The 22677-nt window shown below is 38.9% G+C and overlaps 1 protein-coding gene across 1 annotated transcript in view; it reads right to left on the bottom strand.

The window, feature by feature from the left end:
• Positions 1–1137: 1137 nt before the first annotated feature.
• ZNF407 (zinc finger protein 407) overlaps positions 1138–22677 on the bottom strand; it is a 400216-nt gene continuing 378676 nt past the window's right edge. The window contains exon 9 of the mRNA XM_060774974.2: positions 1138–3581. Within this exon, the coding sequence (XP_060630957.2) occupies positions 2224–3581 (1358 nt within the window). The 3' untranslated portion in view covers positions 1138–2223. The remainder of the gene's footprint in view (positions 3582–22677) is intronic.

The raw sequence follows: 22677 nt of genomic DNA, 5'->3' as shown, positions 1-22677 counted from the left end.
GACCAGGACATGAAGCAATGGATTCAAACTACAGGAAAAAAAGATTCAAACAAACAGTAGAAATAACTTCCTGAGGGTAAGAGCTGCTGGAGAATGAAATATGCTACCTTGGGTTCTCCTTCTCTGGGGGTTTTTAAACTGAGGTTGGATGGCCAACTGTAGGGCTTTTCTATATCCCTGCATGGTAGGGTATTGGATGGCTCTTGAGGTCTTTTCCAACTCTATGATAAAATGAACAGACATGATGGCAAGGGCTTTAAAAATTGTGATTCACCAGCCATATATTGTGTCCACCAAGGACTTGATGCCCACTTTCCCTTTGGTTTGACTGTAACTAAACAGTAACGGAGTAGACAAGTATTTGATACCCTGTAGTTGATGGACTGTGATCACTTCAGAATATTATTTTGAAAAGCCAAAGCTTTCTAAAGGAACAATACATTACTCACGGTATGTTGCTTAAGCAGTTGTTTTTAAACATTAAAAATAGGAAGAAAGCCCCCAAATCGCCTAATGTGACTTCCACTTCCCTGCATTAATGCCTTGGAAGGAATGGAGACAAGATATTTTATAATTAGTTACAGTTATGGTTCATAACTAATCCCTATTTATATATGCCCATCTTCTAGTCCACAAGATAGTACTCTTTTCTCTGTACTTCCAACTTCCCATCCTTATGAGAGACTGTTTCACACTTTCCCATGCCCCACCCTTTTTGTAGCCTCTTTACACCCTTTTTAGTGTTTCTGGTTATTGGTCTTTGTTTTGATAGTTTCAATGCTGCTGTTTTATTTTCTTATGTTTTATTTAATTGTGTTTTTATCTGGATTGTTATACTTTACTAAGTTTTCATTTTATTTTATTGTCCTATATGTAAGCTGCCCCGAGTCCCCTCGGGGAGATGGTGGTGGGGTATAAGAGTAAAGGAATTGTTGTTGTTGCTATTATTCTGTTATTTGCAAAAGGAACATTGTTATTTTTTGCTATTAGGAAAAAGAGCACATCTTTTCTTACAGCACAGTATTTCCAACACGTTGCTTTCAAGCTCTTGTTCAAAATCTGTGATAAACTCAATTTAATACTGAACTCTCTGGAACTTATGATGGCAACCTAATATTTTCAAAAAATCACAATATATCTTTTAACTCTTTAATTTTATTGTAAACGACAACAAAATAACCCCATCTGCGTCTGGATAAAGAGAAATATTTGTATCAGAAATCTGTCTCTTTTTAACAAGAACTTATATTGAACAGTCAGAAGTTAACCAGGAGTTAAACATCGCGAAAGAAATGCCAGGTCAATGGCAACATTTTATGTCTACAAGATCTCAACTGTTTTCAAAAACGATTTGAAAAATGAACTACAGAATGGTATATATGGGAAAGACAATTCATTTAAGGTAACCAAAACACTGTATGAACATATTCAATTAAGATTTTATATTCATTTATATAAAATTAAACATAAATTAAGCATAACGATCTTTCTAGATCATGGGTTTTATTCTGTGAATACTTCCACGTAGTTACAGTTATAGTAATTGTTGATTACAGAGTGCTTTTCTTCAATGTGTAGAAGATGAAAACAAGGCCAAATATATTCAATGAAAGGCCGCTGAAACATGGATCAAAATTATTTCATCAGGAACCCTGGAGTTTTCAATAGGAATAATTAGGTTCTGTTTAGAGAAGTTTGGAATGGCTGGTCATTTGAGACGGTAACACTAATGTGAATGTAAAATGCAAATTTAATCTAGAAATTGTCATTCCATCTCTCAGCCAGGTTATACGACAGGTGCATGAATATTTAGTTTGCTCTCCATATGCAAAGTCAAACAAGTCAAGTTTAACATAATTAATTTGGAAAAAAGACAAAGTTAATGCTACTGAGTCAGAATGCAATGAACTGATGACAACAGAATAGACCCCAAAAAGCTGTCTCACCAAAGATAATTAAACTGATACCTTCGTTGAAGCCATCTATGTCTATTTTGATTTGATTTGATAAACTTTTCAATGTTTGGAACCAGGTCAGACCATCGTTCATGCAATACAAAAAGATTTCCCTTTCCCAGCTGATGCTAACTTCACACAAATCTGTTGAATACCAGGATAGATGGAGATATGTCATAATAATAGAAATCAAATATGACATTTCAAAGCATCCAATGTTTAACATTGCCTGCTGTCAAATGTATGAGGTACAGTTCTTTCATTTTTCTTATAGTTCACTGCTATCTGTTTGGCTTTGGATAGCAGTTGTTTGTGAACCATCCTCTGTGTATATAACCATACTAGCCAGATGTTCATCATTTCCATTGGATGATATATTGCTGGAACTTAGAACTGAGCTGTCTTGCAAAATCTCTTGTGGTTCATTGGTCTCTATCACAGTATGTGAATACACCCCAGACTCACCCTCTGTCTCCTGTGGTAGTCCTGTTACAATGTAATGGGTTGCACCATCAGAGAAGTTGCTGTTAGAATCTTGAACCATCGCTTCAACAATTTCCTCTGTGACAATGATTTGGGAAATTTTTCCATCTGATCCAACCATGTCCATATGTTCACTTTGGACACTCAGCGTATGACTGCCTGCTTCTTGCATTATTATCTGAGATCCTTCTCTAGCTACCATATGGATGGTTCCTTCCTCATTCAAAATAACTTGAGTGACACCTTCTTTCATGAGCTGGTCTGCTGCAGATGAATCACAGACAGCAAACTGCAGGACACCTTCAACCATCTTCTTGAAGGCAACCTGACCTCTTTCCTGAGATGCAATTATGGTAGATGGGTGCACAAGTTGTGTTACTACTTCCATGGATTCTGTTTCTAACTCAGATGTTTGAACATCATGAAATATTTGTGTTTCCTGGGACATGCTGTCATTAGAGACAAAGTCTGGTTCTGGATCTGATGTCTGTGTTACTTCTTTATGATGGAGCTGTTCCCTATCTAGGTCCTCTGCTTTGTTCTCTGCTTCACCAAGCTCTGTTACAGCACAAAGCAAAGCATTCAATGCTGAGGCGGACTCAGGAGAATGTACTCTGTTAATTAGTGGTAAATCTAACATTTTTTGTGTCATTATCTGTTGGACAATGGTATTACAGGCATCAGAAGCTGTGTCTATGGAAACAGCATCTTCCATACCAGTTCCACCTAGAGGTCCTTCAACAACCACCACTTGTGTTTTCCCATCTGACAGGTGTTCTGTGAGTATTTGTCCTGGAATCATGCTGCTCACATGAGATCCATTTTGACTTGTAGTTATAACTTGTCCATCTTCAGTAATATTGACAACCCTTGCCACTTGGCCAGCCATTGCCAGGGTCTGAAGGGTAGCTGCTGCCGTTTCCTCCACTGAGGCATCCATTGCAAAATCACTGTCATATCCTTGAATAATGATCACCTGCTGGACTTGTTCACTTGATTGTGGGTGTCTCCTCCTACCATGAAGAACTTTGTCACTTACTGGGGAAATTTCCTCCAAGGCTGCTTTGGTAAAAGGACTTGTGGTTTCCACAAATGTAGCTCCTTGACCCTTCAGTCGACATTCATAGGACTTGGAAACTATGCCTGGAGAAAAAAGAAGAAAAAGAAGATGGTTAAAAATGTCAAATCAATTTAAAAATTTACTAAGGGCCTCCTCACATACACTGCTGAAATAGCTGAGGATCACTGCGGAGTTTACTCATGGGCGTGGAGATCTGTCTCCCCATGCACTGCACCGTCACAGTTTCCCCCCTACCTCATCACACAGGTAGAAGCATAAGGCAGCCAGCTGTCCCTGTAGATTTCAATGGAAAGACAAGATGCCTCCCATCTTTTGCCTCCAGCTATTTTTTTTTTTGTGGTGGCAGGGCTTTTTTTGGCAGTTTTGCCATGGAACCACCCCAGAAGTACTTCTCTGGGGTGTGATGGGAACCATCAGGCTCTTTGGAAAAACTGCTACCCCTGCTCCACCAAAAATAGCCTGTGTGAAGAGGTCCTTGGCGATAAGAGTAACAAGGAAAGGATATATCATTATCACACCTAATTTTCAATTTAAGTAGAGATCTAAATAAATCCTATGTTAGGCTTTGTAAAGTGAATACCTTCATACATATGATAAACAGAATCTGATTTATTATTATCCATGTTTAAATTATGAGCAACTATTCAGATATTTGCTTGAACACACAGCAGGCTGTATCAGTGACAGGGACGTGGCCAAGCCCACATGGCCTGTCCCTCCGCATCGCTGCATAAGCAGTGCAATATCTACATGAGGCATTTTAGTTGCAGTCAACTAAATCATGGAGGCACTGCAACTGCATTCAGGCAAATGTATCTGCAAAGCCATAACCGTATTTTGCTAAAACTAGTTAGTTGCCGAGTGCCCATGATTTGAAATCCTACCTTAGCAGGATTCTTGATTATGAGATGTCTGTAACTGCATTGGTTACAAAGCAACTGGCAGAACCAATGTGTGAGTGGACACCCACATCCCTTTCCAGGGGAGATAAAGTGGGGTGTAAATAAATATAATAATAATCCTCAAATTTAGCTTTCTGTGAAAACAGCTGACAGATCTGGTATTGTAAATGTTGTAGCTGCCAGATATCCCTGTGATGGGTTCACCAGTGAAATATAAACTGAAATGACATAGCCTTAATGGGTATTTCAGAAAGGAAAATTAACAATGTAAACTATCACCCCTCTCTCCCAGTGATACAGCATGACTGATCAAGCAATCACCGAGGAATTACATATTACATTTTTGGCAAGAAAAATCTGTAAGAAAACACACAGTAGTTCCTATAACTAACCCCCCGCCCCCAGGTATCCAATCTGAAAAAAAGAGCAGAAAGGAGAAAAAAGCACAAAGGGACAATTAAGACAATAATCACAATGCATCCATGCTTCATAACAGAACCAACACAATTAATGCTCTTGGGAGTCTGGCTTTGTTGACTTGAAGCAAGAGGAGCCTTCCAATGATACGGTCTCAGTTCAAAACAGTGTCATAAATTCCTATTTTTATGTACCCATCTGTCAAAAATAATCCCAGAGATCAAAATCTTACAAATGGACGCACATGATGTGGCATTGTGGTATTTGAGTAGTGGACCAGAGTGGAGTACAAAGGGAAGAAAATAAAGAAATAAATTCCTTCCCTTAGCTCCTGAGGTTGAACGCTGCATCTGTGAATTTATGCATCTCCAGTCTTTACTCGGCAATTGAATGGGAAGTCTCTTGGGGGATGAGTTATCCTGTAAATTCCTTGCAGCACTGATAATTATGCCATTCTGACTGCTTGCTTAATCTATTTGAATCCAGAGGTGAGTTAAGCCACTTCCTGACCATTAAAGTAAACTACATGGGTAAATACTGCTGTCACTAAAGGGGTGTGATGAAGCTTAACTACACCAACATCTTAACCTCGGCTCAGTGCAATCCCAGCTATTCCATCACAGTTCATAAATGCGATTGCAGGTCCATCTTTTGATTCAGCAATTTAATAACTTCGAGTGCTGTCAGTAGTGCTTTGAAAAATGGATCCTATAAAATGTAACAGCCTCAATCAGATTGTAAAAGATTCACCCACTGAAGATTCTTCCATTTCAACTATAATGAATTAATGTTGAGCTGTGTAGAAGTTCAAGTGTCAGTTAAACTAATGGGAATCTGTACTGTAAGTTTAAATTTTAACTGGACCAAAAATTTATTGGGAACATCAACTTCAATTTTAGTGATCTTCATGGTAAATGCAATATGTGGAATTGAATGGATTTCCTTTGTTTTGAAAGGGGGGAATCTGAGCGAGGGGGGAGAAATGCAATTTTAAAGGTGTTTTTGAGGGTTAGTTATGGCATAGCATATTTTTAACTTGTCTAGTCAACACATTTAGCACACACCAGGTTGTAAACAGCACTGTCCTCTATGCAAATTGAAAGATGTCCTACTACTACGGAGCACTTGATGGGGAAAAGAATAAAGCCAATTTGCTGTGCCAAAAATAGAAATAAAATGCAAAGCTATATAAATATTATAAAGCTGTACTTGCTGCTGATGACCTGTCATTACAAAGTAAAAATGAACAGAAATATATTCCAAACTGACAAAATATAATGATGCAAAAGGGTTAAATGGTGGGAGGAAAAAACCCCCAAAAGAGGTGTTTCATATCTCGGGGTACTGTGATCAGAGAATTGGGTTCTTTCCAAAAATATCTGTATTTTCAACAGATCCCTTATTTATCAACTGATACGTTTAGCAATTCTTATTTTAAAAAACCGAAAATCATTAAATCTCAATATTAAATCTAAATTTGCACATTACATTTAATTTTAAAGGCCACCTACTCTGCAAAATAAGCTTATACAAGATACGCTTTGTTGTTTCTTTGATGTGATTCATGAAAAGAGTGTGAATGTGGTCTAGCTCAGCTGTGTTTTTGAACCCCGGATCTGATTGCTTACTTTAGTACATGTGCATTGTGTCCCCCCCCCCCCAGTCTCATTTCCCTGTTCCCCACCTTCCTTCCCAGAATAAATACCTTATTCTTTTGTTAAGCTCACATTTAATTAAAATGTACAGGATTTGTGCAGTCAACTCGAATGAAACAAATAAAACAAGGGCCCCCTCTCTTGAAGGCATACGTTGTGAATGAAAAATGTCATTACAGTCTAAAATTTTTTGCAGTAAACAGGGCCTACAGAGGGAAGTTTCCCCTGTAATGACATCCATAAAATACACAAATGGCACTTTTAGTACCATCCTGAATATGGCATTTTCTGTGCTCTACACACAATCTAAATGGTTTGATCATAGAGCATAATACTCCATTGGGTTTATAGAACAATCAATGTTCCATAAAATGATGTATTTATCCAATAGTAGGCTCAGCAGTTACTGGTGTATGACATTGTAGGACACTGGCTTTGTACTGTTCCGTAGCACACATGCTGGCTGTAAAACTTATCTAACACTACTTCAACAACTTCATCTCATCTGTGTCAAGTAATTTGTTGAAGCCTCAGCTTGCCTTAAAAAAACTTGTAATAAAAATTCATGGAATTTTCAAGAGAATGAAAGCTGATGACAATAGAAAGGTCACATTGTGTCTCCACTAAAGGGGTCAAGGGTCATTTGCAGTTCTAAAACAGAAAGTAGATTTCATGCATCGTGTAGCAGATAAAGATGGCATTAAAAAGACTCCGTCTCCAAAAGTAATGCATAACGTGTCAGGAAAGTCTGGGCTAATGCAATATTGCATGTAAACCTCTGCTTTGGCTTTGATTCTCCTTATCAGGCACACCAATTTGGACAAAGCAGAGCATGCTCATCAAAATGAAATCAAGGAAACACACTCCTAAGTGGTCGATGATAAATACATTTTAAAAAATCACTGACTTTATCTATTTTCTAAATAGATGTTTACATAAGATTTTTTAATATAATGGGAACATGAAACTATCATCGATATAATAGCACATCCAGGAAAATATTTATGAAAATATTTCATATTCATGAAAAATAAAGAATGACATATAGAATGCTAGTATCTTTAATATAAGCCAGGTACCAGTTGAAATAACAGTTAGGATACTTTCCTATTTCCAAAGTTCCCTCTGCATTTGGATCACCAAATGTATAGCCCCCCCCCCACAAAAAAAACCCCTGAAGCAATATATATACAGTATGATCCCATTATCTGTGGACTCGATATCCATAGTTTTATTTACCCATAATACAAAAAGTATTCCCTCCTGGAGTTGCTTGCATACCTCTCCAGGTCTTCCAGTGATATTCAATAGTATGCTTCTGGCTTAAGTATAGAAAATATATAGGGCTCAGTATTATCTGAGGATTCGTCAGGGTCTTGGAACATATCCCCAAAGAATACGGGATCATACTGAATTATTCAAATAGCAATTCATGGAGGTTATTGTTTTGCACAAACGTTGGATATGACACAAATGAATAGATAATTATTATAATTTAAACAAAAACACAATAATAGAATCATAGAACAGAGTCGGAAGAGATCACATGGACCATCTAGTCCAACTCCCTGGGATGCTGGAAAAGTACAATAGATCCATAAAATTGTGGAAGACTACTAGTATGCCTAATTGTTGTCGGATGCATGACTAGGAACAAGAGAAGAGGAGGATTTGATTGTTGGTGTATTTGATTAGTATGTTATCTCCACCCACCTCTTCACATAGTCCCTGGGGTCAAAGCACAGTATGCCCTCCCTCCTTCCCTTAACATATGGTGGAGATGGGAAAAGGCGAGTTGGTGCCCTGTCCCTATCATATGGGAGAAAGGGTGGTAATGTGTATTGCCCCATCACCCTTTCCTTCACCATATGAGGAAAAGAAGAGGAAAGTGCAGGTAACTCAGATGGAGCTACACAAAAAACATTTTCCATGGTGGAGGAGGAAGCTTCTTGCAACACTTCCCCCTCCATTTTGGGAGGAATGTGGGCGGGACCAAGCCAGCATCATCTGACTAAAAGAAAAAGAAGGGCACAAAAAAGCCCTGCATGAAGATTTCCCAGGAATCCGTAGGATTTCCAGCATGACTCTATGGTCAAATTCAGACAGAAGTTGAATATAGGGTCACACCAAATTATTAGAGATTTGTATATATGACATATTAATCAAATACTGCAAGAGGAACTAGAGATTCTCAGAGAGGTGTTTTCTCAGTGTTTTTTAATTCATACTTTTTTTACTCTCACAAGGGTTCTGTGCCCCTAGTAAAGGTAAAGGTTTTCCCCTGACATGAAGTCCAGTCGTGTCCAACTCTGGGGTGTGGTGCTCATCTCCATTTCTAAGCTGAAGAGCCAGTGTTGTCTGTAGACACCTCCAAGGTCATGTGGCCAGCATGACTGCATGGAGCACCGTTACCTTCCCACCTATTGATTACTCACATTTGCATGTTTTCGAACTGCTAGGTTGGCAGAAGCTGGGGCTGCCAGTGGAAGCTCACACTACTCCCCGGAATCGAACCTGCAACCTTTTGATCAACAAGCTGTGCCCCCACTAAAGTGGATCATCTACTGTGAAGTCGGTGCCTGAATAATATGTAAGCAATGCCTTGAAGAGAAGAGGGGGGCTTAGATGAGCACATGGAAGACACAACCATCCCATACATTCTTGGTAAAAGCTGGTGTGTGTATGGACAGAGGGCATCATTGTATTTTGTCTGGCAGTGTATAATGAGTCCATCACCTTCATTCCTGGGAGGCTGAAGTTCAGCCAGAAAAAAGGTGTTCCGGTTGAATCCAATGTCAAGCTCTCTACATTTCTACCATGAAGTCAAATGGCAGCCTTAATATCTTTCCTAAAAACCTTCTCACTCTGAGACTGTCAGACTGCAAAGCATCACATACAGTGATGTTACCATATAAATAATGTATGGTCCTAACAGCTACAAAAATTAATCAATAATTTAGAAGAGGCGATTGCACTCTCCAGGTGATTCAGCTAAGAACGGAGTGGGGGAGGGATCTTATGCTTAAACTGCCTAGTTATCTTTTCTTGTTAGTGTGCTAAAAATTATTACTGTCATAACTTGCTACTCCTATCTATGCTTCCTTTATAAATGGAAGCACGCTGCACTGTATTGTCATATCTTTCCAGAGCAAATTATAGGAAATAACCATTTGTCTTCATTGCAGACACTTTCTTATGTATGGTAGAAAACAAACCACTTTTCAACAACTGCACAGAGGCACCATTAAAATCAGATTTACAGTAAACAGAACCTGCAGCTGGGGTAAAACACTAACTGTTAGTATTTTAATTATCAGTGATGTTTTTGGAGGTCTAACATCTGCTCACAGCCAAATGACAGCAGCTGCTTGTGTACACTTAAAACAATGTGAATTTTGTCTATAAGTATTAAAACATATTGTATGTTGTGTGTGTTCATTGCTGCTGCACTCCTGTTAAGCTAGTCATGTCTACAGGGCATTTAAAACTCTTTCTTTCTTGTGGCAAATTCACAAAGGCCTGACCCCTTCAAAAGAATGAGAGTCAAAGACAGCAAAAATTCTAGAGCCTGTAAATTGAAAATGTTTAGAGATAGTAGTAGAGGTCACTCCACTATCAAAATACTGCCATGAAAATGCTTGGAAAACATCAGCAATAAGTTCTGCTCATTGTGCTCCCAAGCAACTTCAAGGACAGGGCTGCTTCGAGTACAAAGTCAAGGGCTGAATTAGAGATGTTTAGTGGTTTTTAAAGTAATGCAGTCCACAGCATTATGGAATTTAAGAATACGTTCTGCTTAAAATTATCCACTGTACATTAAAAAAAATCACTGGCAAACACGTTTACTCTGGGCTACAATGAGAACTGTAAAACAATATCGGTTTAAATTCACTTAATAGAACCTATTTCATTGATTCATTTGTGTTAACATTTCTTGTTTTTTTTGTTAGTAAATGTATATTTTGGGGACATAGCATTTCATAGTATCAGATCAGATAATAGTAAAATGACTTCAAAATGTATTTTAAAATCAATAAAATAAATGAGTAACAATTAAACCAATTACATGGGTCTGGGAAATAAACTACGCCTCTCTGGCTAGAATACTAAAGTCCAGATGGGTCTGCTTGGACCACCCTAGGAACATAGTTCCTGAAGAAGGCTGTAACCATGGAGCAAGTCTGGAAACCCCTAAAATATGGCAATACTGGCACTGAGAATATGACCAATGTATATAAAAGAATTTAGAACAGGAGGAAAAATTGTCAATGGTATTCAGGACCCAAAGCACAAAAACATCACTTTGAATGTTCAGAAACGTACTGGGAGCCAAAGTAGGATTAGTATTGATATTATTGGCTGTCCCAAAACTGATGTTATGAAACAGCTTTCAGCATTAGTGCATATTCATCAGAGAATGTGTTCCAGTATCTTCTAAGACTTTATGTTCCATGTAAACCTATGCCAAAGGCATACTATCATTTTCTGGTTGAGTACAAGAACAGTATGTTCTTGGTATAGGTTTAGGTCTTTATGGTGATCCCACCCTTCTCACCCCAAAGGGGACTCAGAGCAGCTTACAGTAGGCAACAATTCGATGCCGTGCAAACATACATACAAATGAAGTACACACATATATTATATATATATCAGTGGTTCTCAACTTGTGAGTCCCCAGATGTTTTGGCCCTCAACTTCCAGAAATCCTAACAGCTGGTAAACTGGCTGGGATTTCTGGGAGTTGTAGGCCGAAACAGAGAACTACTGATACATACATACATACATACATGCATACACACACACACACACACACACACACATGTGCATATCCACATCAGCTAATAGTGCAACCAGGACCATCTTTACTCATACAATCCCTATTATCACACATTGCCATGGGTTTGCCATGGGTTTGAATGAGGCTGCCCTTAAAGCTAGAAGCTTCAGCTGATCCATAATGTTTCCTTAAGATAAATTGTCTAATATCCTGCACTTTATAAGTCTAGACAACCTCCCTGTTTTCACAGGCCTTCGGAGAAACGTCACGATTTTGTTCTCCAATAGTTGATTCTTTTTTATATTGATTTCTGGTGTTCGGTTTTTCTAAGATTTAAATAAACAAACCACAACAATCAGTAGAAAATAGATTTGAGACAATTATTTGATTGGACATTATGTTAGCAATATAGAATTTTTTTTATGATATTTGCTTTCCTATCATTGTGAATTACACCAAACAAAGGACTAAAGTGGGACATAGATTTTTGAATAAATGCATGGATATATTATTATGATTCACAAATAATAGGCTAACAGAAGCTGACACTATGTGATTACCTCCAGGGCAGTCCAACTGCACAAATAAACCAAGAGTCACATGGCAGAGAAATATTTTTAGGACACAGTGAAAAAAGGCGTGCTGTGCAAGAATTGCACCGACACATACAATGTTGCAAAGAGAACACACCTCACTCACCTGAAGTGGCTAATTACTGTAGGATAGCCTAGAATATCTTCTCAGATAATGATAATTAGGGCAAAGAACATTTTATATCAAGCTGGTCCTTGGAATTAAACAACAGATTTAACATTCCAGTAATACAGAGGGATCATAAAGGAGCAAATTTTACAAAACGAAAGCTCATAGAATGCTAATATTTTCATCGACTGATGATGGGGGAGGGGGCATGGGTTAAACCTTTGTGCTGCTGAACTGTTAACTTGAAGGTTGGCAGTTCTAATCCATGGGATGGGCTGAGCTCCCGCTGTTAGTCCTAGCTCCTGCCAACCTAGCAGTTCGAAAACATGCAAATGTGAGTAGAGGTACTGATTTGGTGGGAAAAGGCAAAAAGACACTCCAAGCAATCTTGCTGGCTACATGAGCAGGAGGTGACAACGCAGGCTCCTCAACTTGAAAATGGAGAAAAAACACCTTCTCCCAGAGCCAGAGAAAAGCACCACCTTCAGAAGCCAGAAATGAAAGGAGAAGCCTTTGCCTTGTCTGTGTTTGTGTGTCTCATTGTAAGGCATTGAATGTTTGCCTGTGTGTGTCTACTGTAAATGCTGTCCCCTAGGGGAGATAGGCAGAATAAAAAGTATTATTATTATTATTATTATTATTATTATTATTATATTGTTCTAGATGTGATTATGTTTTAGACTATGGCTTATACTGTGATTCTAGAATTTTGGTTTACTTGGAAAAATTTAATAGGTTGCCTAAAATATTTTAATATTAGGCAAGAATGAACCTTCATGCCATATAGTAAGTACTTTGCCATCATTTGACTCACAGATTTTGAATTTAGGAAAAATAATGCTTCCTGGAATAGCTTGGCCAAGATCTGAAATCTAGGGTCAAAACTGGAATGTCTTTTCAGTAACATAGATTAAGCTTCTACTTGATGAGTGAGCTTTCATTTCCCATCAAATCTGTGTTCTCCACATTGCTCTCTAACAATTGATGACCCAGGGTGCATCCAAATTGATTTAAAAAACAGCAAATCCCAGATTTTATTCCAGTTCCTTCTGCATTATGAGCAATGCCTCAGGGATCTAGGTGTAGCTCAGATAAGATTATGAGGGGACATGACAGCCATGTTTAAATATTTGAAAGGATATAACATTAAGGAGTGGGAAATCTTATTTTCTCCTGATCTTGAGACTAGGACATGGAGCAGCAATGAATTCAAACAGCAGGAAAAGAGATTTCACCTAAAAATTAGGAAAAACTTCCAGACAGTAAAAGCTGTCCTGAGAGTGGAATATGCTGCCTGGGAGTGTGGTGGAGTCTTCTTCTCTGTAAGTTTTTAAACAGAGGTTGGATGGTCACCTGTTGGGCATGGCAGGGGGCGGGTGGGCTGGATAACCCTTGAGGTCTCGCCCAATTCTATGATTCTATGATTTTATTTTGGCAATTCACAAACATTTTATTTATCTTAGACATTTTTTATAACAGCTCCCCTGCTCAGCTCATTCTAATCCAATATAAAATCAGAAGAAACAGGAACCAAATCTGAGACTTTACAATCAGCACTGATCCACATTCACTTGTTCAAATTTGACCAAATTTGAATAGCTCTCCAGAAACTGGAACATAGATACTACAGTCAAGCAGATACTAAGGCTGGTAATCCATAGTTAAAGTAAGTGGTCTCCGTGAGTGGATGTTAATCATGTAAATACTATACTACCATACTACTATGTTACTTTGCATTTGTGAAACAACTATGTGAAAAGGAAGAATATCCATTGGATAACTGCTCTGTACAATAGTATTTCAGTTCCTTCCATTTTCATTGCAGGCATTTCTCACATTCTGCTAGGAGTCAGTGGTGAGTGACCAACCGAATGATGCATTTGCACTTGCGAATGAGCTCTTAATTTCCAGAGAAGATGCAGAAATATTCTGATTTGATACTAAGAAACAAGACATGCTTTGCTGCAGTAACTACCCAATTAACTTTTGTCAACAGTGTGTTTCTGAACTAAAACACACGGCCAAGTGTGTGGGGCTTCACTGCCTTACTTTGCTACCTGACAAAGCATTAGGAATAGCTGCCAATCAAATGGAGAAAGGAGGGGAGCTGATTTTCTAGCGTCAGTAGTGAACAATCCTTGCCAACTTGTCATGTCTTTTCACTGCCAGTCAGTGAAATGTGGTGCTTAAACACATTCGTTAACACTGACATGCTGTTAAACACCACTTAGAAGCTTGCTTCAAATGAATTCATCACCTTTAAGAAGCAAATTCACTGGAGATGGTCACGCATAGCGGTGTTTTGGACTGACCACAACCAACAGGCAAATATCTGAAATAGGTATTGCTACTGTTGCTTTCAGTTGTGTATAGCCTTCTACAGTTTGCCTTTGCCAATCCAAGCAGTCTTAGCTATCAACTACTGTGTACTGGCCAACTTTGGACACATTACATTTACTTTAATTCTATTACATGAAGACTGCAGAGTTTTAATGAGGAGGAGCCTGACCATTTTGAATCCAGGTTAAGGTGGATCATCATAAGCTACCAATCCAGCAATCAAAATGTCCACCAAAATGTGCCATTTTCTATATTTGTGAGATAATTTAACAGTTCTGGAGTGGACTGGGTTGTGCAAAACTAGTATATTTTTTTATGTTAACTTTGTTTCATTGTGATTGTTTCAATACTATCAGCACTAATAATACTATTGATCTTTATTAAATGTATGATTACATAATACATTTTGTTGGTTCATGACTGTATTTTTTGTCTTTGTAATTGAAAACCAAAACCAACATAGGCTTCACACCATTATCCAACAAATTCAGTTTTTCATCTCAGCCTAGGATTCTTTTACTAAAGGATGCCTAGGGTCTAATTGCTAAATTATATTTTAGCACATATTTAGCAGGTAGACTGTCATTGTTGGCCTGCACTCCTTCCTGCTGAACTGCTATTAGCAATACAGTGGGAAAAATACATACAGAATAGATATTCCCAAAATTAAAAGTAGATGGGGAAGATAGATAAGGCAAGGGGAAAGAAGAGAGGAAAGAATCCAAGCCTTATCCCAAACACTACTTCCCCTATTTTCAAAGCAACTGCAGAGACAGTTAAAATGAAATAAGAAAAGCATCTAATCCATTGGACAAGACTGCTGCGTCATTCTCATTCATTTGTATAGATCAGCATTTCTCAACCTGAGGGTTGGGACCCCTGGGGGGAGGGGTTGCGAGGGGGTTTCAGAGAGGTTGCCAAAGAACATCAGAAAACATATATTTCTGATGGTCTTAGGAACCCCTTTGGCAGAGAAGGCTGGAGATCTCTCTGCCTGGCCTTCTCTTCCTTTTCAGCATCAGACAGCAAATCCTCCCACCAAAAGCCCTCCTCTGCTGTGATTGGCTGGCCTCTCAGCTGGCCTCTCAGCCAAGGAAAGGACTGTTTCTGAGACTTCAAGTGGGGAGGGGAGAACAGGCATGCTTGGCGCATGGCAGCGTGGTATGCACATGTGGGTGAGAGAGAACATGTGAGGCTGGAGGGAGGTTCCCACCAGTGATTCCCTTCAAGGCATGGGGGTTCTGTGTGGGAAGTTTGGCCCAATTCTATCATTGGAGGGGTTCAGAATGCTCTTTGATTGTAGGTGAACTATAAATCCCAGCAACTACAACTCCCAAATGTCAAGGTCTATTTTCCTCAAACTCCACCAGTGTTCACATTTGGGCATATTGAATATTTATGCCAAGTGTAGTCCAGATCTATCATTGTTTGAGTCCACAGTGCTCTCCCTAATGTAGGTGAGCTACTACTTCAAAACTCAAGGTAAATACCCACCAAACCCTTCCAGTATTTTCTGTTGATCATGGGAGGACTATGTGTCAAGTATGGTTCAATTCCATTGTGGGTGGAGTTCCGAATGCTCTTTGATTGTAGGTGACCTATAAATCCCAGCAACTACAACTCCAAAGTTACAAAATCAATCCTCCCCAATCACATCAGTATTCAAAGTTGGGCGTATCGGGTATTCGTGCCAAATTTGGTCCAGTGAATGAAATATCAGATATTTACATTACAATTACATTGCATATCAGATATTTACATTACAATTCACAACAGTAGCAAAATCACAGTTATAAAGTAGCAACACAAATAATTTTATGGTTGGGGGTCACCACTACATGAGGAACTGTATTAAGGGGCTGCGGTATTAGGAAGATTGAGAAATACTGGTATAGATGGAGAGCACTCAGCATCTTTGAAATACATCCCATTTTGGTAGTGATCACAAAACACAAGTGTATTTAAGATGCAACTGTGTTTTAGGAAGCGTCTATGCCTTGCCTAGTAACTCAGAGAAATCCCTTTTCTCTGTCCTTCTTTATTTCTTTGTTTAATAAGCAGATGCTGCAGTGTATCAATACTTTGCCATCATAAACCACTACAGACGGAAGACAGCACAGAACATGGCTGCTCGCTTATGAGCAAAAGAACTTCTCAATGAAAGTAACAGGTTCTTTATGACCTGCATCGACAGGCAGGCAATTTTCCAGGCAGAATTTAAGGTGTTGTTCTTAACCCCTGAAGTACAAAATGGTTCGGGTTGCTTCTCTTTCAGGAAATGGTCTTGCAACTGCTGTCAGCAGAGGAAAACAAGCCATTGACAGTGCACCTTGGCGTTTTCTTTCTCCCCTCTCCCCTCCTTCATGGACTTGTTTGGGTAATAAAACCTCCATGCTCTTAGTCTCTAGACAGCCTCTCTCGAAAACCACCAACAAGGAAACAACCCTTCCTGTCGACTCCCTTAAAAACAAGAATTATATTGCAGATCCTTAGATTAATGGGCTGGTCCAGGCATTTCAGCTCAAATGTATTTTTCAGCAAATGCACTCGGTCCAATGTGACTTCAAATAGAATTATTCCTGATAAATCTGAATATAAATTTATAAAGCATTTAAAAAGCTGCGCCTAAACTTGTTGTTTCTTTAGATACAAATATTGTACATTTAAAGCAGGGAATACCCACTCAGGAACATAATGAAAACTGACGCGAATGTAATAAAATCATTACAGATTCTGGAACTTAGCACAAACCATCCCCTTGTGTACTTATAACTGATTAAATGCTTCTATGCAGTTCAGTTTTGATCTACAATCCTTATACTGTATTTTAGGTGTGCAGACTTGTAACTGGGAAGACGGCTAGGAGTGTTTTGAGGAGGAACAGAAAGCAAGAAAGGTGCATGAATTGGCAAGGAGGGAAGGAAGGGTGACACCTGGGGACAAGGAGCACGATATGGCAAGGAGTGCGATAAATTGTATCTTATGGACTCTACCAGCAAGTATTTGTTAAACAGTCACATGGAAAGCATTGTGCAGAAACAAAAGGCAGTAATAACAGAATTGGGCATTTTTGTTTCAGAAGGCAGCCACAGATGGGTCTGTCATACTGCATGCTTCCTTTTTAGGAAACCTCAGCTATTGTCACTTTGCATCATGCGTGTAGACAAAGGAAGCTACAGGCTTAAGTGCAAGAGGGCAAGGGACTGCCAATTAAGTCTGTGAATGCCCAAAACTGAGCCAGCAATTTTAATCTGTTCCATTTGATCAACTGGTCGCCTGGAGTTCTAGTTAAACAATATGCTCTGCAGATTTCTCCTATCCTCTGATTCCAGTGACAAATTGTATTTTTAGTTAGATGACATCACAGCAGAGCAAAATCGTTATCTTTCTGGACATAGGTGCCTCTTGATATCAATGCCCTAAATCCCATTTTTAGTCTCAACTAGACTAGGCCCATGGACTCAACAGTGCCAACTTACTAAGGGCCCTTCCACACAGCCCTAATCTCAGAATATCAAAGTAGAAAATCCCACATTATCTGAGTGTGGGCTCAGATATCCCAGTTAAAAGCAATATTGTGGGATTTTCTGCCTTGATATTCTGGGATACAGGGCTGTGTGGAAGGGTCCGAGGTATCCACTGATTCAGTGGCTCTACTCTAGTTTGTGAGTAACAACACACATACTGAGACATAAACAACTTTAAAAAAACTTACTTCTCTTGGGAGACTGTATTAATGTTTGATAATGCTGTTTTTAAATTGTTATAAATTGCTTTTAAATTTGTTAGATTTTAACCATTCTTGTAAGCCGTTCCGAGCTCCAGGGGAGTGGCAGCATATAAGTTCAAATAATAAATAAATAAATATTAAACACACATAGTAAATATATCCACTATTTCAACGAAGAAAAAAGGGGACCCTTCCACACAGCCATATAACCAAGAATATCAAGTCAGGAAATCCCACAATATCTGCTTTGAACCGGAATATATGGACTCAGATAACCCAGTTCAAAGCGGTTATTGTAGGATTTCCTGACTTGGTATTCTGTGTTATATGGCTGTGTGGAAGGGCCCTGGGACACATGTTGCCAAGCAATATTCAAGTGTAGTCAAGATGGCAAAAGTTATTAATGAGGCTCCCTTTTGCCAAAACCTACTGGGAAGGGCAAGAGTCTACCTGCTTCTCCCCTTTCTCCCCCACTCAATTAATTGTGTGATAACTGGTTTTGCACTTGGAACTTAATTTTCAGCAACTGAAGTAAGCTGAGAACACAGGGAGAAAATCGAAGGAGGAAAGAAAGACTGGGGCATGTTAAAGCAGCTGAAAGTGTAGAATGAAAGAGGATTAATCAAGATTCTTCTCACTAAAGTGGATATTCTGTAAGGATTGAAATTATCATCATCATCCTACTATCCACTTCTCCCTACGGATTTCTCTACAAATCAATAGCATCAAAATGCAGTTTTAAAAAGACCATGGTTGAACTAAGACTTGGGTCACACGCAAAAGAATAACCCTCTCTTGTTATAGAAACGACTACTAGCTCATTAGTTTTTCATAGGCATTATTTCTTTAGCTGGATTTTTAGCCTACCCTCATACAGAATGCTTAGAAAAATTATTTAAATGCACAGAAGAAAAAAAATGAATAAATAAAACGTAAATGTTGCACAAAGCCTCTGTATCATTTTTTGACCCCATCAGCCAGAAGGCAGTTAAAAGGAAAAGGGCATTGGAAAGTTGGTCTCACATATCTATAGTCTATGAGACCAACTCATAGACTATGAGAGAATGGAGGTCAATTTTCCTCACATGTCCACTACCCAGTGAGCCTCTTGGCATGGCAAAGTCTCTAAACACCATACAACATTTTAAGTATTTTTTTTCTGGGCAAGTTTTTGGGCAACCCTCACAAAAACATTTCAAAATGATAGCAAAATGCAGTGGTTTCGCACAGATCCCCACCTGCCTCAAACCTTTCTCCTTAGAAGTCATTAATTTCCCTTCACTTCTGTTATACATCCAGGATGCTTTACTTTATTTTACAGCAAGGAGCCCTGAATGAGCCTCATCCAGTTCGAAAACATGCAAATGTGAATAGATCTACAGGTACTGTTCTGGCAGGAAGGAAACAGTGCTCCATGCAGTCATGTGGGCCACATGAAGGTGTCTACAGACAACGCTGGCTCTTCGGCTTAGAAATTGAGATGAGCATCAAGCCCCAGAGTTGGAAACAACAAGACTTAATGTCAAGGGAAAACCTTTACCTTTACCTTTACTACCAGCAAAAATGTTCTTTTATGAGATCAAACCTCAGCAAAATGTTAGGAACTTGCAATGGGGAGGCAGTTCACCATTTTAGTAGGCTCAGGCACTAGGTCTGTAGTAGGCTAACCTGCATTGAGCAACAATTTGTATAGGTTATAAAACAGGCTACAGAGCAAATAGTACCAGATTGGGCTCTTCAGGTTACCAGATGGGCCACCCAGTGCCATTGTTAGATTCCACTGCAAAGGAGATGAAAACAGATGTTACTTTGCTATCATTGCCCCAATGGCCCAGAATGGAGGGCAAACGGATTCATTCTGCCACCAGAGTTTTCCATTTGATTGCTCCCCGTCGCACCCCCCCCTTTGATAACCCACAAGAGTTGCTGCTTGTCCCTCCTTTAAACATTAGCATGCTTGAAGAAGAGCCCCCCCCCCCATGCAAAGTGTGAATCAGCTTCTCTATATCCACAAAATGTCCCAATTTCAGTAGCAGTCATACCGTTAAACCAATACAAATCTTGCTGTGGAAGCTTATGACAATCTGAACACTGAAAAGTTGAATCAGGATTTTTGCATGCAGGCTTTTCTCTATCTCTCATTCCCTCCCCCTCCCATTTGAAAGCTGGTACCACACTGTGTGTAAGGTTATAGTTGCAAGCTTAAGCCTGACAAAACCTACTTCTGTTTTAAAAGCTAATTGTCAGTGCAGAGCAATTTTGAAACAAAGTGGTGTGTTTGGTGTTCTCATTTGCATGACAATACCCAGAATGCTCTTGCAGCTTCACAGCTATTTCATGGAAGTGCTGATGATGTGCCTGAGCGTGGGGAATAACTCCCTCCCCATCATGTGCTTCTGCTTTGTAAATGTTTTACGTTTTACCTTATGGTATGTGTGATTGCATGTGTTTTCTGGAAGGATTAAGAAAATTAAAGATACACAGCATTACAAGTACCACTTGGCCAATGTGTTCTTGGTCTGCTGCTATTGGTAATCCAAAGAGTGGCTGGGAAGATGGTGAATTTCTAAGAGCCATTGATTAACTGATCAGCACGTTCCCTTGTGAATATTTTCTAAGTGCTGACATTAGTCATCTTGAGCTCTGTCAAAAGAGCTGTCACAATACATTAACTATCAATTAGAAAAATGAAACAATTAACTTCTAACATGCAGAACTGAAGGAATAAGAAAACAATTGAACAAATCTGATTTTATTCATCCTCTGCTTCCACGTATTCACATACACCATGCTTATTGCATAAAATAAACCCACTACATTCATTTTATTTGCAGTGCAGAATATATCTGACTACTCTATTGTGTGGATTTCACTGTTGAGAGGCTATAACACTAATTGTCAGTTCCCACCAATCAAAGTAATTTGGTTGAATAATTGGTTTACATACTATATTTTATTTTCTCCACCCCACTCACCAAAAAGGAGGGGAGGGAGGATGAGAAGAAGTGATATAACAAAAGATCATTTGAAGAGGAGAGGAAGTATTCTCATGATCCCACCAATTTGGTGTGAATGTAGCCACAAAGAATATGGTGAAGCAAAAAAATGTTTATACAGTTGAATATATATATGCCTGAAACAGAAAAGGTTGGAGTTCAGATTGCAATTTCAAAGTGGGGTGGACTTTTTAAGCTCTTTGGAAAAAATATTGAATTTATTAGTTCATTGGTCATCTTTTTATTTTCTACGGCTGAAAACATCCTCAGGATGTTCACTCACTCCAGTTCCAAAAACATGCTTCAGTGTCAGGGGATACCTGAGGTCTTGATGCTCTTGGGCTGCTGAAAGGAGTGGAGAGAGTGAGCCTGCCCACTTAGACTGTATCAAATGCAGTCCTTTGCCATATCAAAGGAAATTAATGTACCAAACTCTTTATGAAAGGCAGTAGGATCTTGCCAGCCTTTATCTCAAATTCTTTGATCCTGAGGTTACTTCTAATCTATCTGACAAGTTACTAAGTGCAGAGAAAAAGTACTCAACACATTTCCAATTTTAGACAGACATACAGGTAAGTAGATAGTTTGAGCCTTAAGAAAACCTCAAGAAACAAAGAAGCATTTTTTCGGAGGATCCCAGCTCAAACAAGACTCACCTCCATGAATGAAATTATGGTTTTCCTTAAATGTAGTTATATAACAATATTCTCTTTCTAATAAATGGCTCCAACAACCAATTGAAAAGGTTGAAAGTGACATGAAAACCACAGAATTCTATTTAACCTTCCATGAACTAAGGTTCATGAACTAAGAAATCCTGCCCTTCAAGCTACAACACCCAACTACTCCACAGCTCAGCTTTCTATTTCTAAGAGGATTGGTGCCTGTCAAATCAAGGTCACACATCAATAAAGCAATGATTGCCTTTTAAAGTGCCTTCTAGTCAGACTGATCCTCTCCAACAAATTTTCCTGAGAACTGAGATGTCCCAATGCTTAGTGGCTTCCCTACTGAGATCTGATGCACGTTTTGAAAATTTCTCAACAGGTGGGCTCACGACAATTCAGGTGGTTATTTTCCACCTGAACGCATTGGCCATGCTGGCTGATGTGGGATCTTTCTATGGCCAGATGAAATTAAACATCAAGAGTTCATTGGTTTTCCAGACATGATTTATAATATACTTGCAGGTAACAGAAAACGTAAATAGTGAAAACACTTCAGAAGCTACAGATAGATATAATGGAATGCTGCTAACTCAGATATAATCTGACACTTAATTTTCCCACTCAAAAACAAATGATGTAGATACTGCATAATGGACATCTGAACTATGTACAATCCATGGCCTTCTACTTTCTTCTCTTAATTGAAGTGGGAAATGAAGTAGTCAGGACTGGAGAAATGTATATGAAGTCATCATGGTTGGAAGAAAGGGTATACCTGCCCAGGCACCTGGAAGTAATTCAAAAGTCCTTCATGGTAAATCAGGACTATGACCCCTATATTCAAGAAGGTGGTAAAAGGAAGCATGTCAGGGATCATGGGGTCAAAGCTGCTTAGTGAGTTCAGAGGTGAGACAACATGGAACCTCATGTCTCAAGCTCTCAGCACGATAGGAATGAAAAATATGATAGTA

The sequence above is a fragment of the Anolis sagrei genome, chromosome 4 (assembly GCF_037176765.1).
Source record: "Anolis sagrei isolate rAnoSag1 chromosome 4, rAnoSag1.mat, whole genome shotgun sequence".
In the NCBI taxonomy this organism is placed as follows: Eukaryota; Metazoa; Chordata; class Lepidosauria; order Squamata; family Dactyloidae; genus Anolis; species Anolis sagrei.
This window is presented reverse-complemented; position numbering and strand designations above follow the sequence as displayed.